General features: G+C 41.5%; 1 protein-coding gene across 4 annotated transcripts in view; it reads left to right on the top strand.

Moving 5' to 3' along the window:
- ahi1 (Abelson helper integration site 1) overlaps positions 1-23,342 on the top strand; it is a 243,862-nt gene that overhangs the window by 135,874 nt on the left and 84,646 nt on the right. For all 4 annotated transcript variants that reach the window (XM_080192718.1, XM_080192720.1, XM_080192721.1 and 1 more), the window contains exon 21: positions 16,839-16,956. In XM_080192718.1, coding sequence (XP_080048844.1) covers positions 16,839-16,956 — 118 coding nt within the window. The remainder of the gene's footprint in view (positions 1-16,838; positions 16,957-23,342) is intronic.

Here is a 23,342-nt window from a genome sequence, read left to right on the forward strand (position 1 = left end):
CGGCCCTCGATGTTGCGCCGACCAGTGGAACCAATCTAATGACCCTCTAACCTAAACTATTCCAATGTTATCCATATGCCTAGGTAGTGAGTTTCACAGTCTCTGGATATCCCAAAGTACTTTACAACTAGTGAAGTCCCTTGAAGTGTACTTACTCTTGGAATGTAGAAAACACAGCAACAAGGTTTCACAGACTGCAAAGTGACAATTTATGACGTTGATTGAAATGAATATTGGTAAAACTGGTGATAATTCCCTTGCTCTTGAGGATAGTGCCATGGGATCTTTTACGTCAGCTTAACTTTTCATTTGAAGGCACATCTCTGTCAGTGCAGTATTCCTCCCATACTGCACTGAAGTGTCAGGTCACATTTTGTGTTCATATCTCTAAGTGAGACCTGAACCCAAAACCTTCTGATTCAGAGAGCGTACTACAAAATGCATGGTGCATTGTGAAACCTACTAAAAAGCCTGCATGCAATGTGAAGAATATGGAGTTATGTGATAACAACTACTTTGCACGGAGCTTTGACCCTATCCTTTACAATGTACAAGTGGTGGCCAGTCTGTTCTCTCACTTGTGGAGTTAGCCATGATGTAGTAGCCGTTGGCTGAGGTTGAAGCACCACCACCATTCACTTTGAGTGCTACAATGGAAGCTCATACTGCCAGACATACAAGGACAAGTCTTTCAAGCTCAAACTTCTGCATCATGGCATGGAATACAGTAAGCAAAGGGGCTTGCAGGGTGTCAAAGCAGCCCAGTAATCAGTCCTTTAACTGATTAATAGGATTGTGGTGACCCCATGGAACACAAATCTGTTATCCTCCTCCAGGCAGAGATCATTCTTCCTCCCTCCCTCTGTCATTTGCTGTTAACTGCAAGCCCAGACATCTGTTGGCCATGCCAAGATGGTGCAGTCTGCATCTGGGACTTCTAAAGCTCAGAGATACTTGAGATAGTCCCCCAAAGTCAGTGCAGTCTCCTTCACAGAAAGTGTGCAACCTTCACCAGCCATGCTCAGCCATTGTATAGCATTGATTTCTTGTTTTGGCTTGGATGGAAACTTGCAGGTGCTGGGTTCCCATGCATCTGCTGCCCTTGTCCTCTGACAGCATTGCTTTCATTGTATACACGTACACGTGTATGGATTGTGTACTGAATGCATCAGCTATATTGTCAACAAGTAGCCTGCTCAGTATCCACCGTTTGGTTTTCCATGGTGATTCAAATGCAGCTGCCTCAGCGAACTGCAAAATGAAAGGATCATGACTGTTGCTCGAATATTGATCATTAACTTAAGAGTCATTGAGCGATCTCTCACGGAAACAGGCCCTTCAGCCCAACTGTCCATGCTGACCATGGTGCCTTTCCAGCTAGTCCTATGTCCTCTCATCCTTTCCCATCCATATATTTATCCAAATGCTTGTTAAGCCATTTTCTCTGGCACCTCATTCCATATACACACCATCCTTTGTGTGAAGAAGTTGCCCCTCAGGTCCTTTTTAAATCTTTGCCCTCCCATTGTAAACCTATGCCCTCTAGCTTTCAGTTCCCCTATCCTGAGAAAAAGACGATGTGTATTCAGCCTATCTGGGTGCCTCTCATGATTTTATACACCTCAATAAGGTCATCTCTCGTTCTCCTACATTCCAAGGAATAAAGCCCTAGCCTGCTAAACCGCTTTCTATAACTCAAGCCCAGTAGTCCCGGTAACTTCATCGTAAATTTGCTTGAGCCACTGCATATATTCACACACCAGCTGAATGTTGACAGAATAAAATCCCTCAGTATAGCACAGAGTTGACACAGAGTCATAGTCATAGAGGTCTACAGCACATAAAAAGTTTGTTCAACCCATTGCGTTTATACTGGTCAAAGACAAACCATCTAATTATTCTAACCCCATTTTCCAGCACTTGGCCTACAACCTTACATGCCTTGGCATTGCAAGTGCACATCTAAATAATTCTTAAATGTTATGAGGGTCTGTACCAGCCTTTTAGACAGTGAGTTCTTGACTGCCATCACCCTCTGGGTGAAGAAATGTTTCCTACATCTGTCCCTTACCTAGATGTGATGTTCACAAAGGAACATGCATTTAGCAATGGCATCCTGCACCATGGGAAAACCTACAGTCCTAGTGAAGTCACATGCTCACATTGCTTGCTTTTTTCTGGCAAAAAAGAATGAAATGTAGTTTGCTCTCATTGCATATTGAATCTCAGTGATGGTCAGAAAACTGAGATGTCACAAATATTTCTAGTTCCAACCTGGAAGAAGTCGAACAGATAAGTGTTGATTGCCATGATCACCTTCAGAATCACTGGTAATGTGGTTCTTGCCTGTTCAGAGGTTGTGGTTGTCTGAGTAAGTGGCAGATTTTAGTGAGGATGTTCATGCTGAAACGCCAAACATCTCACACTGTTCACCGAGGTTTGGAGAAAAAAATTATATTCAATATCCTGAGTTGCTATGGCCTCTTGCTGAGAGCCCTCCTTTCTCCTATCCCCTCTGTTAAAAGCTTGTCCTTTTGTCACCCCTCTCCATTCTTCAAGTCATGCTTTTTTCCAAAGGGAATTTGTACAAATGCATCTATGCCTAGAAACAGCTGATTTGCAGAGAAACTTTAAAATGAGCAAAAACTCCTTCTCAACACCTGTCACACAACTAGCCGTAGACTGTAACTATCTCAGCTCAATGCCATCACTGCAGGAATTCCTCAGTGTATACGCTGGAACTAATTTCTTAAACGTTTTATCATTAAACCGTTTTAAATATACACCTTGGTTACTTATTAGTAATGAGCTCATAATGAGGCAGTGATATGTGCTTCAACAAGCCTTTCTGGAAATGCCAAGGCATAACAGACTATATTCACATAGCACCTTTCACAACCTCAGGATGCCCCAAAGCATTCTAGAGCTAAATAAACAGGTCTGAAATTTGATCACTGTGGGTGGAGGGTGTATCCATGGGATCAACATACATGAGGTAACTGAGCCAAGGAACAGCTGTGAACTCGGAACTCGAACAACCTTTTGAATTCAATCTGACAAAAGATGATGGAGTCAAGAATTAGAGCAGCATAGTGAAAAGCCTGAAAAAGGGACAAGAATCTCAGCTCACAAGTGAGGAGCAGGGCAGTTATTGTAACAGAAGTATCCTAGAAGATAGTGCAAGTTCAGTAGAAAGTACCAGAAACAGTGGAGGTCATAACAAGACCTGGTAGAGGCAGAGAAATTACATTCAGCCCAGGAGGAAATATGTTTTAGCCAAGGTCACAAAATAGCAACAGAGTGAAGAGCAAAGATAGGAATATATTGGAGTGCAATGCAAAAGTCCAGTGGGTACCAGCAGGAGATGGATCATTCACATTTTGGGTTGAAGCAGGTCATATTAAACTTAAAACTGAGTGGCAGAGCAGATTTGCAGCAAAGCATGCAATATAGTTCAACAGAGCTGTACAGTACTGATTAAAAAACAAAATACCAGAAATTTAATTCAAGCAGAGTCCCAGCTGCTGAAAAGGAACACAGAACAGGTATGGTCAAAGATCAGCAGTGGTGTAAATAACTTTAAGGTAGATTCAGATAAAATATACCAAATATAAGGATTGGGGACCTTAAGCAAGGAGTAGAAGGAGATGGCAGAGGGTGGGGGGGAGGGAAAGGTATGGCAATGGATGGTCACAAATGGAGTTGTAAAGAAGAAGAAATATGTCATGATCTGCCACCAAAGCATCCTGGGTGGGTGTGATGCAATGCTTCGATAATTATTAGTTGGTATAGCACCTGTACGTTATAATTACGTTAATTGGCCATGTTGCATTGACTTCGCAATGAATTTACGGTTTCTCTAAGTTCCAGGTCATGTTTTGATGATCAGGGAAAATTTTTCTCGAAGAGAAAGTCATTCAAGTTTATTACCAAATGCATAGCATCAGGTTTAATGCTTCCTAGGCAATAACATAGTGGTATTGGCACAGGACTAGTAATTCAGAGACCCAGAGTAATGCTCTGAGGATCCTGGTTCAAATACCACCATACAGTGAAATTTGAATCTAATAGAAATCTGGAATTAAAAGCCTGATGATGACCACAAAACCATCACTGATTGTTGTTCATCATCTGGTTCACGAATGTCTGGAAATCTGCTGTCCTTACCTGGTATGGCCTACATGTGACTCCAGCAGGAGGTTGGCTCGTAAATACCCTCTGAAATGTCTGAGCAGTAATTGCTGGGCCAGCCGATGACACCCACATCCCGTGAATGAATTAAAAAAAAGTGAAGGGAAAGAAAATTGTGTGGTGATTGGTAGATCTTTCCTCCTTTCAAAAAAAAGTTACATATTAAAATTAATATATGAGGAGAATAAAATCCTTTGGGTGATGTATTTGTAGTGGATGGCTTAGGGTCTGAATGGTGTGATTAAAATATGGGCAGAAAATTTTTGTCCATGTTTGTGGCTGGGATTCTCCTGTACCGCTGAAAATTAATGGAGTTTTGGCTGGAACGTTTTCACTTGCAGAGGACCTGCCAATTATCTGTTATTGGGTGTTCAATATACAGCTTGTTTTTGGATATGTTTTACTAAGAAAAGTTTTTTTCATATTGGGCTTATATGAATTGCAGTGTATAAAAGTTTATGAAGTATAATTAAAAGGATAATTTGAATGAGAAGACAACAGTATTGCCCTCAGGCAATGAAGGTCAACTGTAAGAAGACTAATAGTAGAATGCTGTGCTCTGATGATAGGTAAAGAATGACAGAAAATTTGACTTGCAAGTTTATGCAAATTAGTATCTGCTCTTGAAGGTCAAATGTTTGGAGTTGAAATGGTGAGGCACAGATGTGATCTTTTTTAGGAAGGTAGTAATCTTGTTTTTTTTCATCAGACTTCAAACTTAATTGTTTCAGTATGGAAATTTTACATGTCTGGAAATCCATGTCATTTACATCATTTGCATTATATAAATATGAAATGCAAAACATTCTGTATAGAACTTGGCACCTACTCTTGAACGTTTGTTCCTTTTACCTAATACAGACAATTTACATCGGTACTATTACACAACCCAGAAGCTGTATTGAAAGTAGTTTTATTAAATTTGACTTGCTTTATGATAGATATGAAAAAGCTATGAAAATGCCTAGTTGATAGTTACCTTTATTGCACAGCCACAAAATTTCATTTTTTAAAATCTGTGCTAAGAGAAACTTACATAGAACCCAAAGGTTTAGATAAGAGTATGAAGGCAGCACAGTGATTAGCACTGTTGCATCACAGCACCAGAGACACGGGTTCGATTCCAGCCTTGGGTCACCGTCTGTGTGGAGTTTGCATGTTCCCTCCGTGTCTGGGTTTCCTCCGCATGCTCCTGTTTCCTCCCACACTCCAAAGATGTGTGGGTTAGGTTGATTGGCCATGCAAAATTGTCCCTTAGTGTCAGGGGGATTAGCAGGATAAATATGTGGGGTGATTGAGATAGGGCCTGGATGTTATTGGTGCAGGCTCGATGGACCAAATGGCCTCCTTCAGCACTGTAGGGATTCTATTCTAATGTTTAATTTAGTAACGACTGTAAAATAAAGAAAAGCCTTACGATGTTGGCATATTTTCATTCAAAGGCATCTTGCCGGATAATGGCTACCCAAATTAAATGATTTTGCACTGTACAAGCAAACTCACTAAAGCTTCCACTTTTGGCCCTGAAAAGTGCCCAATTTATCTCGAATTAGCCTTGAAAGGCAAGTTTGTTTTTTGTGACTGGAAACCTGTGTCCAGTACTGTAGCACAGGGATCGTTGCTGCCTTCCCTGTGTTTTTGGTGTGCATTAATGATCTAGGCATGAATGTGAGACGTAGTTTCAGAAAAAGGCTTTGATTCAGCACCAGTCTGGAATGTTCCTTGTGCTCCCTCTTGATGAGGTTTCATTTCGCAGAAGTTAGGTGATGCATGCATGGCCATCTTTTGCAACCGTTTCGGTCAGTTTTAAAATTCAGCATATACAGGAGCATGGCACAGATGTATTGTATTTTTATCAGCGATCTTGTCTTTTTAATATTGTTCAAAATTTCACTGTTAGATTCCTATTCTGATTTTAGTTAATGCTTCATGTCATGTAATTTAAAATATATTTCTATCTCTCTCATGGTCTTCCTCATAATGACTCAGCAGAGCACTGTGGTACGAGTCCCTGTATTTTTTTTATTAATCTCCAGTCTCCCCTCTGAAGCCTGCTTTTACCATTGACCATAACTTTCTGACTCATAAGAACATAAGAAATAGGAGCAGGAGTAGGCCATCTAGCCCTTCCAGCCTGCACCGCCATTCAATAAGATCATGGCTGATCTGAAGTGGATCAGTTCCACTTTCCCGCTTTCTCCCCATAACCCTTAATTCCCTTGTCTATCAAAAACCTATCTACCCGTGACTTAAATATATTTAGCGAGGTAGCCTCCACCACTTCAATGGGCAGAGAATTCCAGAGATTCACCACCCTTTGAGTGAAGAAGTTCCTCCTCAACTCCGGTCTAAACTACACCTTCCCCTTATCTTGAGGCTGTGCCCTCTAGTCCTGCTATCCTTTCTAAGCGGGAAGAATCTCTCTACCTCTACTTTATCCATCCCTTTCATTATCTGAATAAAATCTGAATAACTCTAAGGTATAGTGCAACCAATTGAAGCATGGCTGACATTCTAAGGATAATAGGAATAGTATGTTATGTTCGGTTGTCGCATCGATCCATGGTCAGAATATGATACCAAATTTTACATTCTGACAGTTGCTAGGAAGAGATGTCATGCTTGTGGCTGGTGTTTGTGGCGGCTATTGAATGGCTTTGGTCTTTCCAATATTTTGTTGGGCAACATTTCTGCTCATTCAGTGCAGGATGATGAACATGCAGCCTGACAATTTAGCGACAGTTGAGCAGCTCTCAGAGGTGATGTTGAGGTGGAGCTAGATGCCATCTACATTCATATGAATCTGCTGTGTCAGCGCATGATGCCACTGAGGGACATCACGTAGGTGAGAAATAGAAGAGGGCTAAGGACAGATCATTGCAGCACACTGGAGGTAATAGAACATAGAACACTACAGCACAAACAGGTCCTTCGGCCCACACGTTGCACCAATCATATCCCTACCTACCAGGCCTATCTATAACCCTCAATCCCATTAAATCCCATGTAGTCATCCAGAAGTCTCTTAAAAGACCCCAATGAATTCGCCTCCACCACCACCGACGGCAGCCGATTGCACTCACTCGCCATCCTCTGAGTGAAAAACTTACCCCTGACATCTTCTCTGTACCTACTCCCCAGCACCTTAAACCTGTGTCCTCTCGTAGTGACCATTTCAGCCCTGGGAAATAGCCTCCGAGAATCCACTCTATCTATACCTGTCCACATCTTATAAACCTCTATCAGGTCACCTTTCAACCTTCATCTCTCCAGGGAGAAAAGACCTAGCTCCCTCAACCTATTCTCATAAGGCATGCCACCCAATCCAGGCAACATCCTTGTAAATCTCCTCTGTACCCTTTCAATAGCTTCCACATCCTCCTTGTAGTGAGGCGTGCAGAACTGTGCACAGTACCCCAAGTGGGGTCTGACATGCGTCTTATAAAGTTGCAGCATTATTTCCCGACTCCTAAACTCAATCCCTCGATTAATGAAGGCTAGTACACTATTCGCCTTCTTGACCACATCGTCCACCTGTGAGGCCAATTTAAGAGTCCTATGAACCCAGACCCCAAGGTCCTTCTGCTCCTCTACACTGCTAAGAGTCCTACCCTTGATATTGTACTCCTTCATCCCATTGGACCTGCCAAAATGGACCACTACACATTTATCCGCATTGAAGTCCATCTGCCACTTCTCCACCCAGCCTTGCACCCTATCTGTGTCTCGCTGCAACTTCTGACATTCCTCCAGACTATCCACAACACCACCAACCTTCGTGTCATCGGCAAACTTACCAACCCATCCCTCCACTTCCTCATCCAGGTCATTTATGAAAATGACAAACAGCAAGGGTCCTAGAACAGATCCCTGGGGCACTCCACTGGTGACCGACCTCCATGCAGAAAAAGACCCATCCTCAACCACTCTCTGCCTTCTGCAGGCAAGCCAGTTCTGGATCCACAAGGCAACAGCCCCTTGGATCCCATGCCCTCTCACTTTTTCAAGAACTCTTGCATGGGGGACCTTATGAAACGCCTTGCTGAAGTATGGTGGGGGGAGCAGGACAGGAAGCTAATAGTTGAGGCTATAGCTACAACTGGATAGACAAGAATAGAAGCAGGCAAATACAAACCCACCCAGCTGGACACAGAGCATAGTGTATGAATAATTTGTCTATTGGTCTATAAATTCCATGCATCAGAGGAAAAGGCAGGAAAATAAGGAAACAAAATCTAAAAAAACTAGAATGCTGAATTAAAACAGAAAATGCTAGCAAGACACAGCATGTCAGTCAGCATATGTGACAAACTGATGTCATGGTCCAGGACCTTCCTTGGAACTGCTGATTGAAAGCTGAGTAAACACTATAATAGAATCTGATGAAAGCAGAATGTAGAAGTGAAAGAAAAACAGGATAATTAGATGATGTGTAAAATTATCTGAGGCAACGGGGAAGAAAACTAAAGACATTAAATCAAAAAGAGTGTGCAAATAGGTAGGGCAGTGAAGGATACACCTGCGGAAAAGGCTACAAAATAGAAGAAACTGGCAGCAGTTTATCGGGTATGAAATTAAAACATGGTATACTGTCCATGCAGTGAGACTGCAAAACCTAACTAAAGGAGGAAAATAAAACAAACCAATCTCAAAGAAAATGAGAGAGACATTCAGTTCTGAAATAAGGTCTGACAGTGTCTGCAGAGAGGAGCAGAGTTCACGTTTCAAGTCCAATATGACTATTGTTGAAGAAAGACATCTTGTTGAAGCTTTTCATCTTGCACATATCAGGACAATTTGCAAGAATATTAAATGTAGAGGGAACAACTATTTGTATTGCATGCGAAGAGAGTGCTATTTGTTGTGAAGTGCACACTGGTTGAGATATTGCCATGGAAAATTGCTTTTTTTGGCAATGCTCACATTCTATACTTCAAATAACCATAACCCTCTCCAGAACAGAAGAAAGATTGAAATGTGGTGAGTTTTATGCTGCTGAAAAGGACAGGTGAACGGTTTCAAGTGAGGGAAAAAAGGGGAAGATTAGGGATGGCCTAGTGGACAGGGGAATATTAAATATCAAAGATATCATGCAACAAAAGGAAAAGGGAGTGGCAATGATTATAGTAAAGAAACAAAGCATTGATCTAGAGGAGGTGTTAAAAGCAGAATAAAGGTTGGTTCAGTCTGAAAGTGAAAACAAAATTCAGACTGGTACTTGCAAAAAAAGTCAAAATGAAGGACAGACTTCATTCCCAGAAGCTGTTGAACTGGATGTTGAATTCAGAAGGCTTTTTACCTAAGTTCTGAAGTTGCTTAAGTGAACATTAGGACTGGTGGCCTGCTGAACGCCCATGATGATGGCAACATATCACTCCCACTGCTTAATGGCATTAAATCCATTCATAAACATCAATCCATAAATTAAAATATTGACAATGAAATGAAGAGGGGCCGAGAAACCTTTCTTCAGTTCTGCATCTTTGTGGTTAGGCATGAAGTAAAGCACATAATCTGGATACTGAAAGTGATGCTCCTGCTATGTTACTCCCTGGTCTAATTTTCCACATGATAATTCAATTCCAGTCATTCTAAGTGCAACATTTCGTTTCACTATGTGTCTGTCCACTTGCAAAGCCAACCTAAATCCTTTTGCTGATCTTGCACTGCATCCTTTTTGTCTACTCCTCACCTAATGGTGTTATGTAGTGGTGTAGAATAAATAGGTTTTTTATTTATTCTAAATCATTGCTACTTCTTATAAACAAATATTGATGGAATTTTCCATTCTGGAAATTAAATGCAGCGGCAGGCAGGAAAGGCAGTATGGTTTCTCCTGGCAGCAGGGTGGATTTTTGTGTTTTCTGCTTTTCAGCTCATCAATTGTGCATCAGCAAGGAGCTCATTATGGCAGGCTGGGGAAGGATATGTCCACCCTTGATTACCTCATTGGGTCAAAGATGCTGGCATCATATTTAAACAGCATCTAAACGCATTCACTCACTGCACGGCAGGTTTGACCTAAAGGATAAATTAGCAAAGCAACCAAAAGAAATAAACTCTCCACTCCACGGCTTAGCAAGGCCTCCATGGAGAAGCTCTTACATGCCATCCTCTTCCTGAGCAATGGGAACAGGAGATAAACCAACCTGATGATGTTTGCCTGGGATGAGGTGGATGATCTGAACAACTCTGCTAGAGTAAGTGAACCTTTTTATCACTTCAAATTCTCATTCGGGAATCAGGCACTCTCAGGGCTAGTGTTCCCAAGGACGTCACACACAACCAGCGTATGGGACATCAACGCTGAATGTCTGCCAACCACCTTAAGATCACCATCTCATGTAAGATCCTGCATGAATGATATTATTTCACTTCCTGGGGAGGGCTTAGCACACATGGCAAGCATGCATGCTTTCTGAACTGCTCTTCCATCCGCAGTGCTCACAGTCAATCCATTCGTCTTTATGCCAGGCAATATTTCCCACAAAAAGGAAAGATCAAAGACCTTAGGGAGGGACTATGGAGTTAAGGACGCTCTCCCAGCATAAGGAGCAGTCGGCAGAGTGCGCTAGTGAGGATAGAGATCGTTCCTGTGTGGAATCTTCCTGAACAGATCAGTGAGCATCCAGCTAGTATACATCACTGAGTAATCTATAATGTAGAACCCTGCCTAGTTGTTTGCTAATTACCTCTTCTCTCTGTACCAGTAACCAGAGTGGGCTCAGGTTCACGACCTGGTGATCACCTCACAGACACAAGTCCACAGCTGGCTGAGGCCCTTGACACTGATGACTGCTGGCAACCAGGCCCTTCAGAGTCCAAGTCCAATGGTGAACTTCTGCAGTCAGCCCTAACAGAATGTTGGAGATGCAAGGACACATTGTGTTGTCAGACTGGAACAGAGTATGGAAGAATCTGACATTGTGGCTGCAGCATATGAGCGCATTGATATCCATTGGAATGGTGACGGCTGCCTTGGAAATCCAGGTCCAGTGGATCGCACAGTTTCTGCTGGATATGGGCTCAGGTCTACACTCCATCGTTCTAGACATGAGTGTGTTCCTGAAGTGGCTAGGCAAGAGGTGGATAGGGTACTTCGACCTCACTCCAGGTGCCACCTCGCAAGGAGTCAGATGGGTGCCGCTAATCCCAGAAGGAGGAGCGTCAGCCTGACACCCTGGAGGTATCAACTTGACGCTCCAAGGATGTCTTACCATTCAAACCCCCTCCGTCTATGACACCATGAACTCCAGGTCAGACTGAGGAGGGTGCTGCTACCCAACCTTTGGGCCTTAGAAGACACCCACTAAAGTCATCTCAGGACATAGCATTCAGCAGATTTTTTCTACTTCTGTTTGAATGTCAAGGCTATAACTTAGAATAATGACAGAGTAAGATAAATCAAGAAGTTGTGAATGCCCGTAGTGGTCTGTTCAACCACTTTTCACTTTGTATACTTTTCACTTTGGTAAATATATTTTGCTTTTGTATCTCTCCAAGTCTCGGGTATTGAATGGTTCAGTGGGTCCCATGTTCATTCAAGATTACCAAATATGAGCCCACCCTAATTATTTCCCACCTTGGCCTCAGTTCTGTGAGGTGTCATTCAATCTCATCTCAGTCAATCATCTTCACTTGCATATAGGTGACATGAACAAAGGCAGTTCTTATATGAAAATGATGACTGGGCATTGTCTCTGTAAGTCTTGCATCTGTAAAGGTAATTCCTGAGAGTTTGGCTTTTAATAAACATTCACGAGATGCAAATGTAGTTCTTGAGATAGAACAACATGAGACCTGATTCTCCTTCAACCCACCATCATCCCAGATTTTTTGCCCCATCTGCCTTGATTCCCGTCATTGGCAGGAATGGAAAATTCCATCCATTGTCTTTGGACAGTGTGTCTGTGGACAGTGTTCAATTCTTTGGCCAATATTTTGTTAAACATGGACTTAAATAAGGGTACTTTGCAACCATGTGTGAAGTTTACACATCTTGGGAGTCATTCGCCTAGCCCACTGCGCTGCTTTAGAAGCGCAACAGGCTGGGAGACATCAGCAGAGGCTGTTTAACAGGCTCCTCGCTGGGCATCACGGCCTCCATGCATGTCGGGAGGCTAGGATATCTGGTGTCACCAGCTCCAGACTGGTAATTCACAAGGAGCTGATTTCCTTACAAAAAACAAAGAACAACACAGTATTTTTTGGTGGCAGCATATTTTCTGTTACACAAATTGATCCATAGTTGCTCAGAAGGGAACTATTTGTTGTCCCAGTGCCAAGGTCTGTGGTCAGAGTGGGTTGTTCAATCTATAAATGTATGCTCTCGGCTAAGAACTGGGAAATAGCATGCAATCTTGCATGTTGCAGGATGTCCAAGCAATGAAAAATGAGAGATCGGGACTGTAAATGGGGAGAACAGAAAGCCCTCTGTTATGAAAACTGGGCTTTGATAAAAAGGGTCTAAAATTGGACCCTTCACTGATGGGTCAGTGTTTGGAAATTACGATCCATCATTGTGTTGCACGAAATTATAGTACTGTGGTTCAAAAAGAGCACTATGTAAACCATTTCAGGGATTCATCTAGTGGCCAGGTGTTAACATCATTAGTAAGTCCGGTAAACTTGATTTTGTGTTTGTGCTTTTTGTCACATGAGCAAAATTCTGGACAGCAATCTATTTAGTCCAGCTTTAGACCCAAAAATAGTTTCCTTTGTTGATTAAAAGTTGATGATTTGCCTTAAAACACAGAATAATTGATTGTTCAGAATAATAGATCCTGCAGTTTTACTGTATTAAAATGAAAATTGCAGAATGTGATTTTCATTTTAATGCAGTAAGGCAAAATCCCACTGCATAAATTCCATGTTGTCACATTCAGTGAACATGATGTGGGTATGCCGGCGTTGGACTGGTGTAAACACAGTAAAAAGTCTGACAACACCAGGTTTTAGTCCAACCTATTTATTTGATAATATACTCTATTTAATATACTTTAATATACTTTATTTGATAATATAAAAGTAGGGAGGTCTTGCTGCAGCTGTATAGGGCATTGGTGAAGCCGCAGCTGGAGTACTGTGTGCAGTTTTGGGCGCCGCACCTGCGCAAGGATATTTTGGCCCTGGAGGGAGTGCAGAGGAGGTTTACTAGGCTGATGCCGGAGTTGAGGGGATTGAGCTATGAGGAGAGGCTGAAAAAACTAGGCTTGTACTCGTTGGAGTTTAGAAGAATGAGGGGAGATCTCATTGAGACGTATAAGATGATGAATGGGATGGATAGGATAGAGGTGGAGAGACTCTTCCCGCTCAAAAAAGACAGTAGGACTAGGGGGCACAGCCTCAAGATAAAGGGGAGGCGGTTTAGAACGGAGTTGAGGAGGAACTTCTTCACTCAAAGGGTGGTGAATCTCTGGAATTCTCTGCCCGTTGAAGTGGTGGAGGCTGCCTCGCTAAATATTTTTAAGAAGCGGGTTGATGGGTTTTTGATAAGAGAGGGGATTAAGGGTTATGGGGAGAGGGCGGGAAAGTGGAACTGAGCCACAACAGATCAGCCATGATCTTACTGAATGGCGGGGCAGGCTCGAAGGGCTAGATGGCCTACTCCTGCTCCTATTTCTTATGTTCTTATGTTCTTATACTCGCAAGCTGTATACTCGAAAGCTTGCGAGTATATTATCAAATAAATAGGTTGGACTAAAACCTGGTGTTGTCAGACTTTTTACTACATTCAGTGAAAGCATGGGGAACATTGGGTATAACTATTAATATACTATAATATCAATATATCATTATTAAGATAATATTTTGTGAAAGTGGCTACAAAACCTGTTAAGATGGCTACAACTTAGCATGTGTCTGTGGACAGTGTTCAATTCTTTGGCCAATATTTTGTTAAACATGGACTTAAATAAGGGTACTTTGCAACCATGTGTGAAGTTTACACATCTTGGGAGTCATTCTCCTAGCCCACTGCGCTGCTTTAGAAGCGCAACAGGCTGGGAGACATCAGCAGAGGCTGTTTAACAGGCTCCCTGCTGGGCATCATGGCCTCCATGCATGTCGGGAGGCTAGGATGTCTGGTGTCACCAGCTCCAGACTGGTAATTCACAAGGAGCTGATTTCCTTACAAAAAACAAAGAACAACACAGCACAGGAAACAGGCCCCTTGGCCCTACAAGCCCACGCTGCCCTTTTTAACACTCAGGATTGAAATCTCATTAGTGCCCCCACCCCTCACCCCAGATAGTTCACTCCAGCAGGGTTTGCAGGTGGTAACCCAATTCCACTAAAGTGAGGGGACACCATGGAGGCCCTCGGGGGTAGGGGGTGCTCTGGGCATTGGCAGCCTGGCCCCTTGGCACTGCCCAAGGGGAAAAAAGTGATGCCCAAGTGGCACCTTGGCACTCCACCAGGCATTGGGCAGTGCCAAGAGGGTAGGGCCAGAGGGGCAGGGCCTTAGTGAGGGGGGAGATCAGTGAGGGCTCTCGCTGCCACTCTGCAGTCAGGATCAGTGGCAGAGAAAGGGAAGGAGCTGATCAGGGCTGTTGGCATTGGGAGGTTCTGGGCAGTCAGGGCTGTGGGAGGAAACATCAGGAGACATCTAGGAGGCCAGCCATCGGATGGCGGCGGGGTGGCATGACTAGCAATTGGTGTTTGTGGGGCTGATCACCAGTGATCGGGAGGCCAGCAGTGTGCGGCTACTGTGCGTGCACCCATCTCAGCCCTGACAGATTGGTGCATGCGCAACGTCCGCTCAGCACTATGCTACCAGCCTCTCCAGCGGGAATAGGCCCAGCCCCCGGATTTTCAGCATGGGTTTCTCTAAGGCAGTATTTGATGCACAGAGTATGGGAGGTTCATTTTGAAAATCCCAAAAAAAAACAACGGGAGTTACTCTTATTTTTAAGCAAATTTTGGATTTACTTTGGGAGAATCCCAGCCCTCATTCTTAAAGGATGAACCAGTATTTGAGGACTATTCTAAACTGATCATCTCCCAATGTCATATTGAACTCGGGAATATTTGGGGCAGAGATAAACCAACAAAGCAAATCAGGCAGGAAAAAGCATCTGAAGCAACTAAACCATTGTAGCTGAAAACCTAATGCAGCCAAAGTACTGTGCTTGTTCCAGCTTTCAAGTCCAGCTGAGAGCCCATCTCCTGGCTATTTGTCCACAAGAAGCTTCACAGCTTCTTGAAAGTCCTTTATTCCTAAAAGACCTTCACACCAATTAAAGTATGAATTCAGCTAATCAAACATCAGGCCTGCACCGACATAGAGATGGTGTTGAATTCCTTTTTTATAATTACAGCTTTAACTTAATCCTTATCCAACCTTTGCATGGGTGAAAGTGAATGAGATGAATTGGATGCCATATAACTTTATTTTTAAAATCTCCAAAATGCCTATGCAGGAATTTATTTTGAATTAGGAAAAATCACACTGAGGCTAAGGGAGTACACACACCTTACATACAATCATCTGATTCTGGACTTGAAGGAACAACACGCATTCTGACCGTAAGAGTGTATTCTGATTTTCTTCGCATCGCATGATCCAAAATATATTTACACACAGCCCCCGTGATATAGAGTAACATAATGCTCCGCTTGCGCGCACACGCGTGCATGTACACGTACACGCTCCCTTCCATATTTGTACATCTGAACTTCAGTATTACAACACTTTGTTAATTAATACTCCAAGTATCATACCAAGATTGATGTGCACTCTTTGATTAAAGTTCAGAGTTTCTCCTACTAATATAAAATTGTATGAAATCCAGGTAAAAAACATAGACTTTATCAAAGTCTTTATCATTGGCTTACAGTAAGGCATAAAGATTGCTTTGGTACATTTTACACAGTTTACATAGTAAGTTCAGAAAATTATGATTACTTTTCCATGTATTTCAAAACTTTATTGTAAAAGGAAATTCTATGTCAAACTTAGCTTTTAATTGATCAGAAAGAAAAAAAATACAGATAAATTATGTGTTCATATAAATTACGTTTCGAGGTGTACCTTTTGCTAACTGGAGCATTGTAGTTAGGATGATGTTTAAGGAAAGAAGCAATTACAGTGACCTTTATGCAAAAATTCTCCATGGTTACTGTAACTCTACAGACTGAGTCTACTCTGATATGAAAATGTTTGTGCATCCAGTGGATTGCCTTTGACATGACTATTTTAAAGAAAGTTTTTTTCCCTGTGAAGATGTCTGGGAGTTTTAACATTCAGACTATTATCACTACGAAAATATTTCAATGCATAGTTACATTCCTAATTCTTATGTAGGTTTGAACTTTATCTATATCAGTGCATTTGATGATACGATACTGTGTGATAAGACTATGTGCAATTTTCTTTCCTCAGCCATTTTCATTTATCAAGAAGGGTGATGGAGGGGGAATAGCTAGTTTTAAGGCTTTCTGATTAAGAAAGGAAAGTGGCTCATTTATCAGTGAAGGTTTTTTAATTTCAAATTGATTCCCAATGCATATAACTTTAGAAAAAGCAGAAACAAATCTGTGGGCATAACCGGAATTAGTGGGGTGTTATTTACTGACTCGCAGGCATTACGTCAGTGAGTAACCCAGGAAATTGTGCTTTGGTTTCTGATTTGCCTTTCCTATTACAGACCAGGTCAAATCTCTTTCTTCCTGCACCATCACTGCTGTCGCCACACTCCAAGTTGAGGCTCCCAACTACTGTGGGTGCTCAGCTGTTATCACAGCAGTCGCTGACCTCACAGACCGGTGAGTACTGTTTCTAATTTGGTTGCAGTTTCAGGTTTTTGTGCTGGCTTTTCTCTCCGAAATTAAACATGCCGTGCTGAATGCCTATAATGTACTTTATAAATAAATCATGTACTTGCTTTGCCTGGGATAGGAAATATCCAGAACACATACCTAAAACTACTCTTCAGTAAATAGGAATATGTACATAATTCTGTCTTTTAAAAAGATAATTAATTTTTAGATGAATGTTATTTGTGATAAAACTATATACAAAAGTGAAAAACAAATACCTCATATGAACTTCAAGTTACACTTCTCTGTTTAAAATTTAGATGCCAAGATGATGTTCCTGTCGTTTTTTATAATGAAGATAGCATTTTTAAAAAGTTACAATGCTAAACACTGTGTGAGCAAGAACTGTTTAATTTTCAAACATACCTTCTGACTGCAGAATTAATTGTACACATAGCGTACAAGAAGAGTTAACAGTCACTGCCCAGCACTGGATCTCTTGGTTATTCAATAGTTTTGGGTCAATTAGGGAGCTAACTTTGTAGTAATGGCATTCAATATTGGTACATTTGTACTGTAGCATCTGGCTTCCAAAAAGCCAGCAACTTAGGAATTTTAGATATGAATATTTTAGCAGTCAGTGGCAGAGTATATGGCCAGAATGAATGATATATGAAATGAGGAACTAGGCATCATGATGTCAAAATCCCTGTGGAAATGTAGGGAATGAGACAGCAAATTGTTCAAATTAAAATAAGTTTTTATTTCAGACTACCTCATCAGAGTAGATGAATGCTTGTTTGGACATCTGCATGCCTTTCTGAAAACTCTGAAAATTCTGCATAAGGAATACTTATATAATCACGTGCTATACTATTTGTAGGTTTCAATTTCAAAACCAGCTTTCAATAATTCAAGGAAATCCAACTCAAATTATCCTAACTTGATATGGGTATTATAGAGTCATAGAGGTTTACAGAATGGAAACAGGCCCTTCGGTCCAACTTGTCCATGCCGCCCTTTTTTTATAAAACCCCTAAACTAATCCCAATTGCCTGCATTTGGGTATTATGATGACTTCAATTCGGACATTCTTTCTGAAACCTGTACCCCTCAAAGTTTTCATGCATAGACTATTCTCCGGGCTTGGAGTTTTCGTCTGAATACCTCTATACATTCTGTTAAAGTTACAAGCCATCCACATTGACTAAGAGTGCGACTTGTATATTGAGCCATTCTGTATGTTCAGCTGAGGTATAAATTTATTGAGGGTGCTGCACCCATTCAGTCGAGTGCATGTATTCCATCCTGAGCCTCAGTCCCTCCAGAGGTTTACAGCATGGAAACAGGCCCTTTGGCCCAACTTGTCCATGCCACCCCTTTTTTAACCACTAAGCTTGTCCCAGTTGCCCACGTTTGGCCCATATCCCTCTAAACCCATCTTATCCATGTAACTGTCTAAATGTTTTTTAAAAGACAAGAGTGTACTGCCTCTACTACTACCTCTGGCAGCTTGTTCCAGACACTCACCACTCACGATGTGGAAAATATTGTCCCTCTGGACTCTTTTGTATCTCTGCCCTCTCACCTTAAACCTATGCCCTCTAGTTTTAATCTCCCCTATCTTTGGGAAAAGATGCTGACTGTATGTCCCTCATTATTTTATATTCCTCTATAAGATCACTCCTAAGAGTCCTATGCTCCAGGGAAAAAAAATCCCATCTATTCAGCCTCTCCTTATAACTCAAACCATCAACTCCTGGTAACATTCTAGTAAATCTCTTCTGCACTCTTTTTAGTTTAATAAAATATCCTTTTTACAATAGTGTGACCAGAACTGTACACAATATTCCAAGTGTGGCCTTACTAATGTCTTGTACGACTTCAACAAGACATCCCAATTCCTGTATTCAATGTTCTGAAAACAAGCACGCCAAATGTTTTCTTCACCGCTCTGTCCACCTGTGACTCCACTTTCAAGGAACTATGAACCTGTATCCTTAGGTCTCTTTGTTCTATACTTCTCTCCAACTGAATAAGTTCTGCCCTGGTTCGATCTACCAAAATGCATCACCTCACATTTATCTAAACTAAACTCCATCTCCCATTCGTCAGGCCACTGGCCCAGTTGATCAAGATTCCATTGCAATCCGCGATAACCGCCTTCACTGTCTACTATGCTACCAATCTTGGTGTCATCTGCAAACTTACTAACCATGCCCCCTAAATTCTCATTCAAATTATTAGTATAAATGACAAATAACAGTGCACCCAGTACCGATCCTTGAGGCACACTGCTGGTCACAAGCGTCCAGTTTGAAAAACCACTCTCTACACCCAACCTCTGTCTTCTGTCATCAACACAGTAAAAAGTCTGACAACACCAGGTTTTAGTCCAACCTATTTATTTGATAATATACTCACAAGCTTTCGGGTTAGCCCCTTCGTCAGGTGAATGGAGAGTTCTGGCCTCAGACAGAGCATATAAAGCACAGACAGTTTAGAGATTACTGATTAGAATGCGAATCCTTACACCTAACCTGCTGTTCAAGACCTGAAGTGGCTGATAATGTGAGTGGAAGGAGCACTGATCACAGTTTAGAGAGATGTGTATTGTCTCCAGACAGTACAGTAAGTGAGGTTTTGCAAACCCAGGCAAGTCACGGGGGTTACAGATAGGGATCTTGGGTTCATGTCGCACTATCTGTAACCCCCGTGACTTGCCTGGGTTTGCAAAACCTCACTTACTGTACTGTCTGGAGACAATACACATCTCTTTAAACTGTGATCAGTGCTCCTTCCACTCACATTATCAGCCACTTCAGGTCTTGAACAGCAGGTTAGGTGTAAGGATTCGCATTCTAATCAGTAATCTCTAAACTGTCTGTGCTTTATATGCTCTGTCTGAGGCCAGAACTCTCCGTTCACCTGACGAAGGGGCTAACCCGAAAGCTTGTGAGTATATTATCAAATAAATAGGTTGGACTAAAACCTAGTGTTGTCAGACTTTTTACTGTGTTTACGCCAGTCCAACGCCGGCATACCCACATTCTGTCATCAAGCCAATTTGTATCCATTTGGCTACCTCACCTTGGTTCCTGTAAGATTTAACCTTATGCAACAATCTACCATGCGGTACCTTATCAAAGGCCTTGCGAAACTCAAGTTAAGATCATGATGGAAAGTTTGTCACCAACCTGAATGAATGTTGCCACAAGAACACAGCACTATCCAGGATAGAGAAATTTATTGTCACAAGACTCAAACTCCAAAGCAAAGAGAAAATGCAGAAAAGTTTCATAGCCGGTCAGTAAGCAACTGGTAAGAGTGCAAGATTGGTAACATTTCAGGTGTGGATCCTTTCTGCAGTGAAAACAAGTTTATTTATATTAGTCTGACTTCAGACTTTTGTCCAGCTCAATTTTCTAAATCTCTCCACCATATTAATGTCTTCTTGAAGAATTGGTGCCTAATATGGCATTCTGCACGCAACTAGAACCTTAGTTCGACCAATAATTCAATGCCAGGTGACATGTCCCACTACTTGATTATTTAAATGAAAAGATGAATTTCAGACTCTGAAGAAAAAGCGTAAAATGGTGGAAATATAAAGTTGGTCAGTTAGCATCTAAAAATGAGAGAGATTGACATACATGATCATCTAAACACATCTTTTGATCGTTCTTCACATTGTTTTCTGACGCTAATAACTTCTTAGTCCTTGCTGTCCATTCCCATAAAAGTTGTTTTCTGTGGATGAACAGTGACTCCGTTCAACATTGGTATACTTTGGTTCTGTGGCTCAAAATCAGCTTTCACATGCTGTGCACTTAATCATTCTACCCATCATTATCTAAAACTAAAAGCTAAGTATTTAACATTTGAAATGGTGACTTGATCTGTTGTTTGCCCTGGAAAAGGAACTGATGACTTGCCACATGCAATTGTTTTCACAGCACAGAAATTTAAATCTGTGCAGAACCACCAGTCTAATTCAGTAACTATCTGCTATGAAAAATTAAAATTGTGTCACGGAGATCTTACTGCATCAGGCGGAAGACTCCTTTTGCTGCATGTAACCATGGTATAATCTGATCTGAGTTCCTGATTATGACATTGGGGACCAAAATTGAATTGTGTAGTACTAGCATCTTTGCTTTTGAGCAAAAATCATTTTAATTATGCCCTCGAACGACATGGCAGTTGCAGTCATGGTGAACATTGGACCTTTTATTTTTCTCTATAGGTGCGTTGAGGGGTAGTTTGGCTGAGCATATAGGAAATGTGCTTTATTGAGAACGAGATAAGCAGCTTAATGTTCCTTTTCGGCCTAATTTGAGTAATGTAGGTATGCATACAGCTGCAGCTCCACTGCAATAGGAAGCCCAGATAATTGGGTGAAGATGCTAAGGCACATAAAAGTTTGGAACTCTTCCACAAATGGCAGTTGATGCAAGGTTGATTTTAAATTTGAGCGATATATTTTTGTTCCTCAAAGCCCTTAAGGGAGATGGAGCAAAAGGTGAACATATGTCAAGTTCCAGATTGTCCATGATCGATCTGAATGGCTATAGGAGCTAAATGTTCCTATGTCAGTATGGTACTGCGAATTGATTTGGTTTATTATTGTCATATGGGTTGGGATAGACTGAAAAGTATTGTTTCTTGCATGCTATACAGACAAAACATACTGTTCATAGAGAAACCCTTTGTAGTTTCTTGAGGTTTTGGTCAGAGCAGGAGTCACACCAAGCTGTCTTCGGGAAAGAATGCTTTCTATGGTGCATCAGTAAAAATTGGTGAGAGTTATAGTGGATATGCCAAATTTCCTTAGCCTCCTGAGAAAGTAGAGGCATTAATGATAAAGAACATGCACTCCCCTAAAGTTTGTGGACTGGGTTTTACTTACAACTACTTAAAATATGTAATGACCATGGTTAAATTGTCAGCTCTAGTGGTAAAAATCATATTTATGCTAAGGGATGGGAGAACCCCAAAATAGAAATTTGTGCTAAAGGTTGGTTTATTAAGTCACTCAAGGCCAGGAAAGAGATTGCAGTTGTTCCTACATTGGTGAGAATTTAATACTGTCTTCCAAAACATTCGATATTTGTCCTGCAACATTGGTCTACCCTTGTAAAATGCAGTAGCTCCAAAAACTATAGCACTACATTTTTATGGGTGAGGCTTGCCACTGACTTTTACGCACTCTATAATAGATAATACTGTGCTGAGCTATTTGCCGTGCATTTAATATGTACTTTACGTTGTTGTGCCTTCATCAGCCGCACACTGGGCAAGCCATAGAGAAAGTGGGAGTGGAAGGAACAGAGCATAATCAACAGCCCATTGCTTTTTCTTGAGGCTTTTAACAATATAGTGCGATTTATTTTGATAGCATTGCATTTTGGGTTCTGATGAAAGGTCAGAAGGTTCTGATGAAAGATGGAAGTTGTAACTCCGCTTCTCTCTGCCGCTTGATCTGTTGCTTACTTCCAGCATTTTCCGTTTTCGTGTTGTCAAGCTTTTAGAGGGAAAAGGTAGCACAATGGTAATGTCACTGGACTAGTAACCCAGAGGCCAAACTCATGCACAGCAGCTGGTGGAACTTAAATTATATTAATAAATCTGGAGTATAAAATAAGGAATGTTGACCATCATCAATTGTTGTAAAAACTGATCTGTTCCACTGATGTCCTTTTGCAGAAGGAAATCTTCCATTCTTATCCAGTCTAGCCTCTGTGTGACTCCAGACCCAAAGCAATGTGGTTGATCCTTAACTATCCTCTGAAATGGCCTAGCAAACCATTCAATTGAAGGGCAATTAGGGAGGGGCAAAAAATACTTGCCAGCGTCACCCACATCCCATGAAAGAATAAAAAAAGCTTTCACTACATACAAATGTCGTGTGTTTTGTTACCTACCCAATATCAAAGTAATCTTTGACAGCCAATGGATCAAAGAGAAAGCCCTTGTTCATATATTTTAGTTCATTACTTATATCGCCTATGTTTGCATAATTTAGTCTTTTAGGTTGCAGGTTTATTTATGAACTGCCAAGCAAATGTTAACTAATAATCAGATAAGTAGTCCGAAACAATGACACAGTGTAAATTCTCATTAATTAAATGCTTAAAGCTTTTTTGCAAAACAAAGTAAACGTCAGTTCAATCAACTAAGTAGCAAAATAAAGTCTCACAACACCAGGTTAAAGTCCAACAGGTTTATTTGGAATCGCAAGCTTTCGGAGCATTGCTCCTTCATCAGGTGAGTGATTACAGACACACCTGATGAAGGAGCAGTGGTCCGAAGGCTCATAATATCAAATAAACCTGTTGGACTTTAACCTTGTGTTGTGAGATTTCTTACTGCGCCCACCCCGTCCAACGCCG

Source organism: Carcharhinus amblyrhynchos, chromosome 7 (assembly GCF_965287045.1).
Source record: "Carcharhinus amblyrhynchos chromosome 7, sCarAmb.v2.hapA, whole genome shotgun sequence".
NCBI classification, from domain to species: domain Eukaryota; kingdom Metazoa; phylum Chordata; class Chondrichthyes; order Carcharhiniformes; family Carcharhinidae; genus Carcharhinus; species Carcharhinus amblyrhynchos.